This window comes from Kogia breviceps, chromosome 9, assembly GCF_026419965.1.
Source record: "Kogia breviceps isolate mKogBre1 chromosome 9, mKogBre1 haplotype 1, whole genome shotgun sequence".
Taxonomy (NCBI): domain Eukaryota; kingdom Metazoa; phylum Chordata; class Mammalia; order Artiodactyla; family Physeteridae; genus Kogia; species Kogia breviceps.
This window is the reverse complement of record NC_081318.1, coordinates 113265433-113280664: the sequence shown is the minus strand read 5'-3', so window position 1 is coordinate 113280664 and position 15232 is coordinate 113265433. Positions and strand designations below refer to the sequence as shown.

The window sequence follows — 15232 nt, the reverse complement described above, 5'->3', positions numbered from 1 at the left end:
GGATCGATCCCTTGATCATTATGTAGTGTCCTTCTTTGTCTCTTGTAATAGTCTTTATTTTAAAGTCTATTTTGTCTGATATGAGAATTGCTACTCCAGCTTTCTTCTGATTTCCATTTGCATGGAATATCTTTTTCCATCCCCTCACTTTCAGTCTGTATGTGTCCCTAGGTCTGAAGTGGGTCTCTTGTAGACAGCATATATATGGGTCTTGTTTTTGTATCCATTCAGCCAGTCTGTGTCTTTTGGTGGGAGCATTTAATCCATTTACATTTAAGGTAATTATCGATATGTATGTTCCTATTACCATTTACTTAATTGTTTCGGGTTGTTCTTGTAGGTCTTTTCCTTCTCTTGTGTTTCTTGCCTAGAGAAGTTCCTTTAGGATTTGTTGTAGAGCTGGTTTGGTGGTGCTGAACTCTCTCAGCTTTTGCTTGTCTGTAAAGGTTTTAATTTCTCCATCAAATCTGAATGAGATCCTTGCTGGGTAGAGTAATCTTGGTTGTAGGTTTTTTTCCTTCATCACTTTAAATATGTCCTGCCACTCCCTTCTGGCTTGTAGAGTTTCTGCTGAAAGATCAGATGTTAATCTTATGGGGATTCCCTTGTGTGTTATTTGTTGTTTTTCCCTTGCTGCTTTTAATATGTTTTCTTTGTATTTAATTTTTGACAGTTTGATTATTATGTGTCTTGGCGTGTTTCTCTTTGGGTTTATCCTGTATGGAACTCTCTGTGCTTCCTGGACTTGATTGATTATTTCCTTTCCTATATTAGGGAAGTTTTCAACTATAATCTCTTCAAATATTTTCTCAGTCCCTTTCTTTTTCTCTTCTTCTTCTGGGACCCCTATAATTCGAATGTTGGTGCGTTTAATGTTGTCCCAGAGGTCTCTGAGACTGTCCTCAGTTCTTTTCATTCTTTTTTCTTTCTTCTGCTCTGCAGTAGTTATTTGCACTGTTTTATCTTCCAGGTCACTTATCCGTCCTTCTGCCTCAGTTATTCTGCTATTGATCCCATCCAGAGTATTTTTAATTTCATTTATTGTGTTGCTCATCGTTTCTTGCTTCCTCTTTATTTCTTCTAGGTCCCTGTTAACTGTTTCTTGCAAATTGTCTATTCTACTTCCAAGATTTTGCATCATCTTCACCATCATTATTCTAAATTCTCTTTCAGGTAGATTGGCTATTACCTCTTCATCTGTTAGGTCTGGTGTGTTTTTATCTTGCTCCTTCACCTGTTGTGTGTTTTTCTGTCTTCTCATTTCGCTTATCTTACTGTGTTTGGGGTCTCCTTTTTGCACGCTGCAGGTTCGTCGTTCCTGTTGTTTTTGGTGGCTGTCCCCAGTGGCTAAGGTTGGTTCAGTGGGTTGAGTAGATTCCCTGGTTGGGGGGACTAGTGCCTGTGTTCTGGTGGATGAGGCTGGATCTTGTCTTTCTGGTGGGCAGGTCCTCGTCTGGTGGTGTGTTTGGGGATGTTGGTTACCTTATTATGATTTTAGGCAGCCTCTCTGCTAATGGATGGGGCTGTAGACCTGTCTTGCTCTTTGTTGGGGATAGGGTGTCCAGCACTGTTCTTTGCTGGTCCTTGATTGAAGCTGGGTCTTGGTGTTGAGATGGAGATCTCTGGGAGATTTTTGCCGTCTGATATTACGTGGAGCTGGGAGGTCTCTTGTGGACTAGTGTCTTGAGGTTGGTTCTCCCACCTCAGGGACACCGCCCTGGTGCCTGGCTGGGGCGCCAAGAACCTTTAATCCACACGGCTCAAAATAAAAGGTAGAATAAATAGAAAGGAAACAAAAGGAAGGAAGGAGGGAGGGAGGGAAGGAAGGAAGAAAGGAAGGAAGAAATGAAGGAAGGAAGGAAGAAAGGAAGGAAGGAAGGTGCAGAGGAAGAAAGGGAGGAAGGAAGAGAGGAAGGGAGGAAAGAAGGGGGGAAGGAAGGAAGAAAGGGAAGGAGGGAAGAAAGGATGGAAGAAAGGAAGAAAGAAAGGGAGAAGACAGAGTAGTATAAAGTATAGTTATTAAAATAAAAAATAATTATTAAGAAGAAAAATTTCCTTTAAAAAAAAAAAAAAACAGAAAAATGGGTCGGTCTAACCCTAGGACAAATGGTGAAAGCAAAGCTATACAGACAAAATCTCACACAGCAGCACACACATACACACTCACAAAAAGAAAAAAAAGGGGGGGAAATAATAGTATATCTTGCTCCCAAAGTCCACCTCCTCAACTTGGGATGATTCGTTGTCTATTCAGGTTTTCAACAGATGCAGGGCACTTAAAGTTGATTGTGGAGCTTTAATCCGCCGCTTCTGAGGCTGCTGGGAGAGACCTCCCCCTCTCCTCTCTGTTCGCACAGCTCCTGGGGTTCAGCTTTGGACTTGGTCCCGCCTCTGCGTGTAGGTTGTCCGAGTGCGACTGCCCTTCGCTCAGACAGGACGATGTTAAAGGAGCAGTTGATTCGGGGGCTCCAGCTCACTCAGGCTGGGGGGAGGGAGTGGCACGGGGGCGGGGCGAGTCCGCGGCGGCAGAGGCCGACGTGTTGCTGCACAGGCCCAAGGCGCGCCGTGCGTTCTCCCGGGGAAGCTGTCCCTGGATCCCGGGACCCCGGCAGTGGCGGACTGCACGGGCTCCCGGGAGGGCCGGTGTGGAGAGTGGCCTGTGCTCACACACAGGCCTCTTGGTGGTAGCAGCAGCAACCTTAGCGTCCGACACCCGTCTCTACTGTCCGTGCCGATAGACGCGGCTCGCGCCCGTTTCTGGAGTTCCTCTACGCGGTGCTCTTAATCCCCTCACCTCACACCCGAGGAAGCAAAGAGGCAAGAAAAAGTCTCTTGTCTCTTCGGCAGCTCCGCGCCCGCTTCTAGGTCTCCTTTAAGCGGCGCACTTAATCCCCTCTCCTCGCGCCCAGGCAGCAAAGAGGGAGGAAAAGGTCTCTTGCTTCTTCGGCAGCTCCAGACTTCTCCCGAACTCCCTCCCGGCCAGCCGTGGCGCACTAGCCCCCTTCAAGCTGTCTTCACTCTGCCAACTCCAGACCTTTCCCTGGGATCCGACTGAAGCCCGAGCCTCAGCTCCCGGCCCCGCCCGCCCCGGCGGGCGAGCAGACAAGCCTCTCGGGCTGGTGAGTGCCGGTCGGCACCGATCCTCTGCGGGAATCTCTCCGCTTTGCCCTCCGCACCCCTGTGGCTGAGCTGTCCTCCGCAGCTCCGGAGCTTCCCCCTCCGGCGCCCGCAGTCTCCGCCCGCGAAGGGGCCTCTAGTGTGTGGGAGTCTTTCCTCCTTCACGGCTCCCTCCCACTGGCGTAGGTCCCGTCCCTATTCTTTTGTCCCTGTTTATTCTTTTTTCTTTTGCCCTACCCAGATATGTGGGGAGTTTCTTGCCTTTTTGGAGGTCTGAGGTCTTCTGCCAGCGTTCGGTGGGTGTTCTATAGGAGAAGTTCCACGTGTAGATGTATTTCTGATGTCTCTGTGAGGAGGAAGGAGATCTCCGCGTCTTACTCTTCCGCCATCTTTAAGCCGTCTCTGTTTGACTCTAAATCCAATGTTCTCTTTCTCTAACCTAGACCTTTTCTCAGCATGGTTGTGTCTTCTGAGCCTTCAAAGCTCAGAATGGAATTCGCTTTTCTTTCTTAAAGTGCAGAATATTTTGGTCTGTGGAGTATCAGAGGAGCCCCTGCACATAGACAGGCCGAGTTTTATCCTTCCAGCAGCACACGAATGTCCTGTGCACACGGAACGGTCTCTCGGTCCCTTCTGCATAGCAAGTCAGCTTGTGCTTCACGACTTTACATGTGCTCTTCTCCCTGCCTGGGAGAACACTGTCCCCCTCGTCTCTATTTTCCCATGACTGGCAGCTCATCCTGTTCGGGTCCTATCAGAAACGTCGCCTCTCGGAGAAGCTTTTCCTGACTTCCCACTCTGAGGCCCTCCTCACATGCTCACCTGGTCGCTGTTTTGCTTTCTTCAAATCTGTAGTGATTATATGTAGTGCACCCAGCTTGTATAGTTTGTGTTTCCTTCCTTACCCACCTGTACCTCTGGAACAGAGGGAACCTTATCTTATTCTTGTTCACCACACTTGTCAGCTCCTAATAGGACCCCAAGCTGGATAGGCACTCCATAAATATTTGTTGAATTGAGAACATTCTGGTTAGATTTCGTATCAAGTTTTTTTGTCTTTCAGTTCTTTTTTTTTTTTTAAGTGTTGACGAGATACAAATAATTTTTAATTTTTCTGTTGGCAGTTATCCGTGTCAAGCAGTAGTTGTGTTGTGACACATGACATCCCTGTAAAGGTTATTCCTAGAAAACCGTGGAAGGACTTACAAGAACCGACGGTCCCAGATGCTGACGTGAGTGATGCCCGGCGTCCTGTCACTCACCACGTATGAAATGGTGTGATTTGAATTCTCTGACTTTAGGTAAAGTCTTGCGGTAGGTTTTATTTGAAAGTTGTATAGTGCCTGAAAAGAGGTAGTCATTTTTAAAGGACACTCCAGGAAAAAAAATTGCAATATTTGTCTGTAGTTGTTTACATAAAACATTCTAAAGTAGCTGTTTACATAATAGAAATGCCACATTCTTTACAGTTAGGGGAGAGAAAGTCTTGCCCAATAATAACGCTTAAGTAAAACTAAGGTAGTATTTTGGAGGACCGTCGCATTTATCAGGAGTAACGAACGGTCCTAGGCACCAGCTTGGGTTTCACAGAACATGGTTTTTTCCTTTGTCTCGTAAGGAGTGATGTCCAGGGTGTGTGTAAGAGCCAAAAGGAGAGCCTGCTTTATGTCTGACAGGAGTCCCAGAGCCACTGGAAATAAAGATGATGCCCAAGGGTCAAACTCTTGCTCACGATTTATTGAAGAGACTGTGAAAATACTGCGAATGGAATATTTACTTGGCTTTTACTAGAAGACATCTTTGCTGGGAAAAAGCCAGCATGGTACCAAGTACTGCTGTGACCCAGGCTGGGCGCTGCTGCAGAGAGTGGCCCCCCCGTGTTTCTGCACAGAGTAGGAGGCGGACCTTGAGCCTGGGCGTGAACCCCTGGAGGACGGCCTCCACCGCGGTGCCGGGTCTTAGTCCCCTGAGGCGTGTGCGGGGCATCTTGGCTGCAGGGCTGTAGTCTTGGAACCAGGGAATGCCTGCAGGGACATGGTCACTGATGTCACCAGAGGCAGGCATGAGTGAGTGAAGTTGTAGAATTGTTTTTCTTTTTAGATTTTAAGAAGGACCTGTATTCAGGCAATTTAAAAACAAAATTCCAGAGCTTTGAAGCGTACGCACATTGCAAACAGATAATGAGCACCTGTCGGTACTTGACTATGTTATGTTAATGTTTCAGTACTACTGACTTTTCTCATGTGCTTTATAGGTTAGTATTTATTTACCAGTCCTGAAGACTATGAAGAGCATTGTGGAGAAGATGAAAAACATCAGCAATCACCCTGTAAGTCCTAACTTCTTGGAAAAGAGCTCCCAAGTGGGTGGTTTCGGCTGCGTGTCCTGGGAGGAGCCTCGTCTGACGGAGGCTTGGTGCCCTGCCATTCACCACGTGGCGTCCGCATGGGGCGTCCCTCACCCCCCGGCTCTGGGGGCCTGGCTGGTTGTTGAGAGCCTGCAGTCTTACAGGTGCCCATAGCAACCTGCTCTAGGTCTTCTCAACTTTCCTCACTCGCATTTGCCCTAGTCCCTCACATCTGTATTAATAGTATGTTAAGGATATATTCAACAGTCCTGGCTTTCTTTCCGTATGTTCTGGACAGCATAGTACATGTTTTATGTGATAATGCACGTATTTTCTTATGATCGTTGATGCTGGCCATCAGATCATTGCCAGATGTCTCCGTGAGCCCAGGACCGAGATCCCCCGGGGCACAACCCTCTTCCTGTAGGCAGCTCCTAGGTCAGGTCGAGGGTCATGTTCACTTTCCCGTTTACTTCGGTGAAGGTTTTCTGCCAATGTCATGACACGCTGTATGTGACAGTGACGGTGTTGGGGGATTGTGTGGGTCATTCTCCTTCCCTCCCGAGGTTCTCCTGAGTTCTTCACTCACCCCCCAAACTCATTCCATTGTGTCCCTGGATGTTTCATTATAGAAACCCCTGTCCACCTGGTGAAACCTTTGCTCTCCGGTGTCTGTAGGCCGGTTACTTGCCACATGGCTCCCCCCTCCCTGCAGGACCCCTCTAGACTCTTGTCCATTCCCACAGCACGGGTTCCTCCCAGGCCCCGTCTCCGCCGTTCACGCTTGGCTGCTTCTCTCCCGTTGTCCCCTGGGAAGCACTTAGCCCTTCTCACTGCTCCTCAGAATTCCCAGGCCTTCTCCCACCACACTGGCTGTAAGCCCCTCCTCTGCCGAGCTGCTCTGTTCAGCACTACGTAAGTTACCTGCTAGCACCCGGGAACCCCTCCTGAAGTGGCAGCTTCCTGAAAAGGTCAATTGTCTTAACCGTCTCTGCGTGACGGCCGCCCACCGTGGGGTTGCCAGTCAGCTCGTGGGTCACGGGTGTTTGCGCACGGACCCGGAATGAAACTTAGCTTCCAGAGATCTTTGGAATTACAGAAGTTTCCTGAAGCCTGGAAAACGCCGATGGGCTGTTTTATTGCCGCAGGTGTGCTCGCTTGAGAGTAATTGTCTTTCGTGACTTAATCTTTACAGATTTCACTTTAATTTACGATGGCTTCGCATGAAGCAGTGTGTCCTGGGCAGACATGGGTGTTCTGCTGTGCCTGCCTTGATGTTGATCCAGTTGTCAGGCTGGGAGCTTCCTCTGAGGATACCCTGGGGACCTCCAGAGAGGTTCGAGAGGCCCAGGCGAGAAAAGGCAGGGCGATTCAGTCAAGGATCCCATTGTTTGTTCTTTTGGTCCAAGGGAAATGAGTCAGCAAAGTCGCCTCGATAAAATCATCAGAGGGGTTTTTCTCTTCCCTGGAGTGTTGAGAAGCGAGAATGTTGTGGAAGTGGCTACTGCACTGCAAAATACGAAATGGAAAGTTATCAAGCATACGGAAAGTTGGAGTGGCCAAATGCATAACGAGGTCTACTTGAGTCCCCAGAATTCCGTGTCTGAAGATTACAGGCACGAGAACTAAGGAAAATGAGTAGGACTTGACACGTTAAAAGTATCCCTGTCCCGTCAGACGCCCCAGCGGCCCTTGTTGAGACGCCGTCCTTACCTTACTTCCTTTGATGAGAGGCGTGGCCAGTGGGGGTGGGTTGCGTGTGCGACTCCGGTAGGAGCAGAAAAGCAGGCGTGGACTGACAGGAGTCTCCGTCAGGTTTTAAGGCATTGGGATCCCCTCCAACCAAACGCAAGTCGTGGTTCGGGAGGTCTGCGGTGGGGCCGGGCTGAGTTTCTGGCGAGCGCGCAGGGACGCTGTTGCTGCGGGGGACACGCGCTCCACTCGCCCGTGGCCTCCGCCCCTCCTGCTGCGCCTCTGTAGCGGCTCCTCGGTGAGACAGCCGCCGTCATGCGCGGCGGCTCGGTGGCCGTCTTGCGTTGCTGGCTGAGCCGAATGCTGACTTGCACGCTGCCACGCGGGCTCTCCGAAGACCTGCCAGGCTTTAGAGATGGCCAGATACCGACGGTAAAAGGCGAAATGCAGCGTGCCCTGGGCAGATGACCCAAATCTTAAGCGTGTCATGGGTCCGATATCTTTCTCTGAACCTCGTTTCGAGATTCTGTCCGGTTTAGAGACCCTATCGGTTGGTGGAGGGCGGAGCTTGAAAGAAAAGGGCCCCTCTGATCTTGGGGTGAGTTCCAGGCGCTACTGGGGCAGGGAGAGGTGTGGCCGGTAGGGGCCGGGCGGTTGGTCGCCACGCCCAGCTGTCCTCTGAGTGCGGAAAGCACGGCGGCCGTGGGGCCCCGCAGCTTGTTGGGGTCCTGGACACCTGACGGCATCTCCGGGCCTTTCTGGATTTGGAAATCTTACTTCCCAGTGTCTGAGTTTACTTTTTAGGTAGAGGGTTATGTTCTCCTGATATCCTGAATGCTTTCTGAGTATGTGGAATTGGCAGTTGTAATAGATGGTTTGGTCCACTTATAAAGATAAGGCGCGCAGGTGGTGAGCCTCTAACTTCACGTTCTCTTCTGGTTCTCCTACCTCCATTTTTTTTTTTTTTTTTTTTTTTATAGTCAGATCTTTATTTAAAAATCCAAGCTGCCAACTTAGCGTTTTCCACCAACACGGGGAGCAGAAACTTTCACAGGCTTCACAATCTTTTGCTTAGGTGCTGCCTTTGTGGGAGCCTTTGTAGCAGCCATTGCTGTCTTTTTAGATGCTTGCTTAGCCTTTTTTGCTTCCTTGGCAGCCCTGATAGCTTGTTCTCGTTGAGCCTTCCTAACTTCAGGTTTCTGATTCCTCTTGGCCATTATATCAGCAAGAGATGCACCAGTTATGGCCCTCTGGAATTTGCACGGCGAGTTCTTTTCTTTTGAATTTCTTCCGACTGTCCCTTTTTGTGCTTTCTTCTGTAGAGGACAGTCCAGTTGATCTGACGAGGATTCCTCTTGGAAAGGAATGCCGACTCACATTTTGCATTAAGAAATTGGAAAACCTTCCCGTCGGTCCTGGCATAGCGCCTCCCGTGTCCTGGGTAGATCTTGTAGCCGCTGAAACTGCATAGCTCGACCTTCATTGCTGCTAGCGCCGGAGAGAAGAAAAGATGGCGAAAAGCCTCCATTTTGCAAGAGTCACACAATGTCTGTGTTGTCAGAGCTGCTAGCAGGGACCCCCAGCCCCACCTGTTCTCAGGTCTTCCCACGGCGCTCTGCACGTGGAGGGGCTGCTCTCCGGGGATTTCTGAGTCCCTGGCTCTCAGGCCTTGTCTTCTTGCTGATGCCACGTGGGGCTTGGTGCTGTCAGGAGTGCCCTGGGTTTTGGGGGGCTACCTTGTCACCTGGTGTGTTGGAAGCTGATGTCCGCTTTCTTTTCACTTTTTACTTTTCTTAACACTGTGAAATACTCAATCTGCAGATTATTGAAGCAAACCTAAATGGAGAATTGAACTTGAAAATAGAAACTGAACTAGTGTGTGTCACAACTCATTTTAAAGATCTTGAGAAGCCTCCATTAGGTAAGTTTCTTGCTTGGTTATGTTTTGCTTTTGTTGTTTCAGATGACATACCATACCGAGGTCTCTAGATGGAACATGGTTGAACTTTGGGTGCCTGTGTTTCTTTCGTGCTCGGGAAGGGAACAAATAATGGGGCTGGATCACCTGTTAGTGCCGTGTGGTGGGCAGGGGAGCCTCCTGGGCATGCGGAGCTGTGCCTCCACCAGGGGCTGAAGGGTGAGCCCTGGGGCTCCCTCATTCCTCATCCATAAAACCTGGGCTTGGGCTCAGTCTCCAAGAGCCCTTCCAGCTCTTCACTTCCTGTGCCTTCTCCCAAAGATTGTAGTTTCTCACTTGGGGTGGAGTCAGAAATGTAGATGACGCTTCTCATTTTCTCCTACTTTTGTGTGTGTGTATTAAAAAAGTAAAAAGTTTTTCTTTCTTTTTTTTTTTAATTGTTGGAATACAGTTGCCTTACAATGTGTTAGTTTCAGGTGTAGGGCAGAGTGATTCAGTAATACTTACATATATATATATATATATATATTCTTTTCCTGATTCTTTTCCCGTATAGGTTATTACAGAGTACTGAGCGTCGTTTCCTGTGCTGTACAGGAGGTCCTTGTCATTTATTTTATATGTACTGGTTTATACACATTAATCCCAAACTCCTGGTCTATCCCTCCCCTTCACCTATTCCCTTTGGTCACCGTAAGTTTGTTTTCTAAGTCTGTGAATCTGTTTCTGTTTGGTAAATAAGTTCATTTATATCATTTTTTTAGATTCTACATATAAAGATATCATATGATGTTTGTCTTTCTCTGTCTGACTGACTTCACTTAGTATGATAATCTCTGTGTCCATCCATGTTGCTGCAAATGGCATTATTTCATTCTTTTTTATGGCTGAGTAATTTTACATTGTGTGTATGTACCACTCCTTTATCCATTCTTCTGTCTGTGAACATTCAGGTTGCTTCTGTGTCTTGGCTATTGTAAATAGTGCTGGAATGGACATTGGGGTGCATGTATCTTCGAATTACGGTTTTGTCCAGGTATACCCCCAGGAGCGGGATTGCTGGATCATATGGTGGCTCTATTGTTAGTTTTTTAAGGAACCTCCATACTGTTCTTCATAGTGGCTGCACCACTATGGCAATATACCTTGCCACCAACAGCGTAGGAGGGTTCCCTTTTCTCCCCACCCTCTCCAGCATTTAATTGTTTGTAGACTTTTTGATGATGGACATTCTGACTGGTGTGAGGTGATACCTCATTGTAGTTTTGACTTGCATTTGTCTAGTAGTTAGCGATGTTAAGTATCTTTTCATGTGCTTTTTGGCCGTCTGTATGTCTTCTTTGGAGAAATGTCTTTTTAGATCATCTGCCCTTTTTTTGTTTGTTTGTTTTGTGGTACGCGGGCCTCTCACTGTTGTGGCCTCTCCCATTGCAGAGCACAGGCTCCGGACGTACAGGCCCAGCGGCCATGGCTCACGGGCCCAGCCGCTCCGCGGCATGTGGGATCTTCCCGGACCGGGGCACGAACCCGTGTCCCCTGCATTGGCAGGCGGATTCTCAACCACTGCGCCACCAGGGAAGCCCGCCCTTTTTTTAAAAAAAATTAATTTTGGGCCGTGTTGGGTCTTCATTGCTGTGCATGGGCTTTCTCTAATTGTGGCGAGCAGGGGCTACGCTTCGTGGCGGTGCGTGGGCTTTGCATTGCAGTGGCTTCTCTTGTTGCGGAGCACAAGGCTCTAGGGTGCGTGGGCTTCAGTAGTTGTGGCACACAGGCTCTGTAGTTGTGGCTCGTGGGCTGTAGAGCACAGGCTCAGTAGTTGTGGCGCACAGGGTTAGTTGCTCCGGGGGATGTGGGATCTTCCTGGATCAGGGCTTGAACCCATGTCCCCTGCGCTGGCAGGTGGATTCCTGACCATTGCCCCATCAGGGAAGTCCCTTCTGCCCATTTTTTGATTGAATTGTTTGGTTTTTTGAGACTGAGATGCTTGAGCTGTTTGCTGATTTTGGAGATTAATCCCTTGTCGGTCGTATCGTTTGCAAATATTTTCTCCCATTTTTGGGTTGTCTTTTCATTTTCTTGATGGATTCCCTTGCTGTGCAAAAGCTTTTAAGTTTAATTATTTGTTTTATTTTTGTTTCATTGCTTGAGGAGGTTAGCTCCACAAAGATATTGCTGTGATTTATGTCAAAGTGTGTTCTGCCTATATTTTTCTCTAAGAATTTTATAGTGTCTGGTCTTACATTTAGGTGTTTAATCCATTTTGAGTTTATTTTGGTGTATGGTGTTACAGAATGTCCTAATTTCATTCTTTTACACGTGGTTGTCCAGTTTTCCCAGCAGCACTTATCAAAGAGACTGTCTTTTCTCCATTGTATATTGTGGGATTCTTTATAAAAGATTAGTTGACCACAGGTACGTGGGTTTATTTCTGGGCTTTCCATCCTCTTCCATTGATCTGTATTTCTGTTTTTGTGCCAGTAGCATACTGTTTTGATGACCGTAGCTTTGTAGTATAGTCTGAAGTCAGAGAGCCTGATTCCTCCAGCTCCATTTTTCTTTCTCAAGATTGCTTTGGCTATTTGGGGTCTTATTTGTTCCCATCCAAATTTTAAAATGTTTTGTTCTAGTTCTGTGAAAAATGTCATTGGTAATTTGATGGGGATTGCATTGAATCTGTAGATTGCCTTAGGTGGTGCAGTCATTTTGATTCTTCCAGTCCAGGAGCATGGTATATTTTTCCATCTGTTTGTGTCATCTCTGAATTCTTTCATCAACGTCTTATAGTTTTTGGAGTGCAGGTCTCTGCCTCCTTTGGTAGGTTTATTCCTAGGTATTTTATTCTTTTTGATGCAGTGGTAAATGGGATTGTTCCCTTAATTTCTCTTTCTGATCTTTCGTTGTTCATGTGTAGAAATGCAACAGATTTCTGTGTATTAATCTTGTGTCCTGCAACTTTACTGAATTCGTTGATGAGCTCTAGTAGTTTTCTGGTAGCATCTTTAGGATTTTCTATGTATAGAATCACGTCATATGCAAACAGTGACAGTTTTACTTTTTTTCCAATTTGGATTCCTTTTATTTCTTTTTCTTCTCTGATTGTTCTGGCTAGGTCTTCCAAAACTATGTTGGAAAAACGTGGCAGAAGTGGACATCCTTATCTTGTACCTGATCTTAGAGGAAATGCTGTCAGCTTTTCACCGTTGACTATGATGTTGGCTGTGGGTCTGTCATATATGGCCTTTATTACGTTAAGGTAGGTTTCCTCTGTGCCCACTTTCTGGAGAGTTTTTATCATAAATGGTGTTGAATTTTGTCAAAAGCTTTTTCTGCATATGTTGATGCATGTTGGGATGATCATATGGTTTTTCTCTTTTTTGTTAATGTGGTATATCACACTGATTGATTTGTGGATATTGAAAATTCTTTGCATCCCTGGGATAAATCCCACTTGATCATAGTGTATGATCCTTTTAATGTGTTGTTGGATTATTTTTGGTAGTATTTTGTTGAGGACTTTTGTGTCTATGTTCATCAGTGATATTGGCCTGTAATTTTCTTTTTTTGTGGTATCTTTGGTTGGTTTTGGTATCGGTAATGGTGGCCTCATAGAATGAGCTTGAGAGTGTTCCTTCCTTTGCAAATTTTTGGAAGAGTTTCAGAAGAATAGGTGTTAACTCTCCTCTCTGATAGAACACGCTTGTGGTCCTGGACTTTTGTTTGTTGGAAGATTTTGAATCACAGTTTCAATTTCAGTACTCGTGATTAGTCTTTTCATATTTTCTAGTTCTTCCTGGTTCAGTCTTGGGAGATTGTACCTTTCTAAGAATTTTTCCATTTCTTCTAGGTTGTCCATTTGATTGGCGTATAGTTGCTTGTAGTAGTCTCTTATGATCCTTTGTATTTCTTTGGTGTCTGTTGTAACTTCTCCTTTTCCATTTCTCATATTGATTTGGATCCTCTCCCTTTTTTTCTTGATGAGTCTGGCTAAAGGTTTATCAATTTTGTTTATCTTTTCAGAGAACCAGCTTTTAGTTTGATTGATCTTTTCTACTTCCTTCATATGTAGTTCATGTATTTGTGCTGTGATCTTTATGATTTCTTTCCTTCTACTAACTTTGGGTTTTGTTTGTTTTTTCTCTAGTTGCTTGTTTTCATATCCATTCAGCCAGTCTATGTCTTTTAATTGGAGCATTTAATCCATTTAAATTCAAGGTAATTACCAGTATGTATGTTCTTATTGCCATTTTGTTAATTGTTCTGTATTAGCTTTTGTAGGTCTTTTTTCTTCCCTTCCTCTTTTGTTCTCGTGTAATTTGACGACTGCCCTTAGTGTTGTGTTTGGATTCCTTTTTCTTTTTTGTGTGTATATGTCTTGTAGATTTTTGGTTTGCGGTTCCCATGGTGTTTTGATATGGCGGGCTGTATATATACAAAACTGTACTCTCGTTTTCTCACAATTGCTGGTTTTCATGTCATATTTGTGTGTGGATGATTTCCTTCTTTTACTGTATGCTTGCCTTTACCAGCAAGCTTTACCATTCCTCATTTTCTCGTTTCTAGTTGTGGCCTTTTCTTTTTCGCCTAGAGAACTTCATTTAGCATTTGTTGCAAAGCTGGTTTGGTGATGCTGAATTCTTTTAGCTTTTAGCTTGTCTCTAAGGCTTTTGATTTCTCCACTGAATCTGAATGGGAGCCTTGCTGGGTATTCTTGGTTATAGGTTTTCCCTTTCATCACGGAAATACACTGTGCCACTCCCTTCCGGCCTGCAGAGTTTCTGGTGAGAAATAAACTGACAGCCTTATGGGGATTCCCTTGTACGTTACTTGCTGCTTTTCCCTTGTTGCTTTTAATATTTTTTTCTTTGTGTTTTATTTCTGTCAGTTTGATTACAGTGTGTCTCGGCAAGTTCCCCCTTGGGTTTGTCTTGTATGGGACTCTGCGCTTCCTGGACTTGGGTGACTGTTTTGTTTCCCAGGTTAGGGAAGTGTTCAGCTATTATCTCTTCAAATACTTTCTCGGGCCCTTTCGCTCTCTCTTCTCCTTCTGGGACATTTATAACGGGAATGGTGGTTTGTCTAACGTTGTCCCGGAGGTCTCTTAAACTGTCGTCATCTCTTTTCATTCTTTTTTCTTTATTCTCTTGCGCATCAGTGATCTCCCACCATTCTGTCTCCCAGTTCACTTAACTGTTTGTGTCTTCTGCCTCATTTCTTCTGCTATTGATTCCTTCTAGTGTACTTTTCATTTCAGTTATTGAATTGTTCCACTCTGTTCCTTATATCTTTTAGCTGTTTGTTAAACATTTCTTGTCTCTCCTGGGTCTGTGCCGCCATTCTTTTTCAGAGGTCTTGACACGTTTTTACTGTCATTACTCTGATTTCTTTTTCAGGTAGATTGTCTATCTCCACTTCACGTAGTTGTTCTTCTGGGGTTTTATCTGGTTTCTTCATCTGGAACATATTCCTCTGCTGTCCCATTTTGTCTAACTTTTGGTGTTTGCGATCCCACAGGCTGCAGCATTGTAGTTCCTCTTGCTTCTGATTTCTGCCTCCTGGTGGGTGAAGCTGGTCTAGAGGCTTGTGCAGGTTTCCTGGTGGGAGGGATTGGTGCCTGCCCACTATCAGGTGGAGCTGGGTCTTATCCATCTGGTGCACAGGGACTTGGGGAGGGGTGTGTTTTGAGGCGGCTGTTGACTGAGGATGACTAGGCAGCCTGTCTGCTGATGGGCGGGGCCGTTCCCCCCTCCTGTTGGTTGTTTGTGCTGAGGTGTCCCAGCACTGGAGCCCACAGGCTGTTGGGTGGGGCCGGGTCTTGGTGTCAAGATGGCTGCCTCCGGGAGAGCTCACGCCGATGAGTATTCAGTGTTACCTCTGCCACCAGTGTCCTTTTCTCCACAAAAGTGAGCCACAGCCGCCCCCCACTTCCTCAGGAGACCCTCCAAGACCAGCGGGCAGGTCTGGCCCAGGCTGATGTGAAGTCACGGCTTTTTTCCCTGGGTCTCGGTGTGCATGAGACTTTGTGTGCACCCTTCAAGGATGGAGTCTCTGTTTCCCCAGTCCTGTGGAGCTCTTGCACTCAAGCCCCGCTGGCCTTCAAAGCCAGATGCTCTGGGGGCTCCTCCTCCCAATGCTGGACCCCCAGACTGGGGAGCCTGATG

The 15232-nt window shown here is 46.5% G+C and overlaps 1 protein-coding gene and 1 pseudogene across 2 annotated transcripts in view; one reads left to right on the top strand and one right to left on the bottom strand.

The window, feature by feature from the left end:
• LOC131762290 (checkpoint protein HUS1-like) overlaps nucleotides 1–15232 on the top strand; it is a 31585-nt gene that overhangs the window by 12974 nt on the left and 3379 nt on the right. The window contains exons 4-8 of one of the 2 annotated variants that reach the window (XM_059073772.2): nucleotides 4242–4349; nucleotides 5372–5446; nucleotides 8978–9077; nucleotides 12184–12327; nucleotides 13216–13253. In XM_059073772.2, the coding sequence (XP_058929755.1) occupies nucleotides 4242–4349; nucleotides 5372–5446; nucleotides 8978–9077; nucleotides 12184–12278 (378 nt within the window). In that variant the 3' untranslated portion in view covers nucleotides 12279–12327; nucleotides 13216–13253. Of the gene's footprint in view, nucleotides 1–4241; nucleotides 4350–5371; nucleotides 5447–8977; nucleotides 9078–12183; nucleotides 12328–13215; nucleotides 13254–15232 lie in introns of those variants that run through there. The other variant, XM_067042987.1, reaches the window with a different exon arrangement.
• LOC136794883 (large ribosomal subunit protein eL24-like) lies at nucleotides 8116–8699 on the bottom strand (annotated as a pseudogene).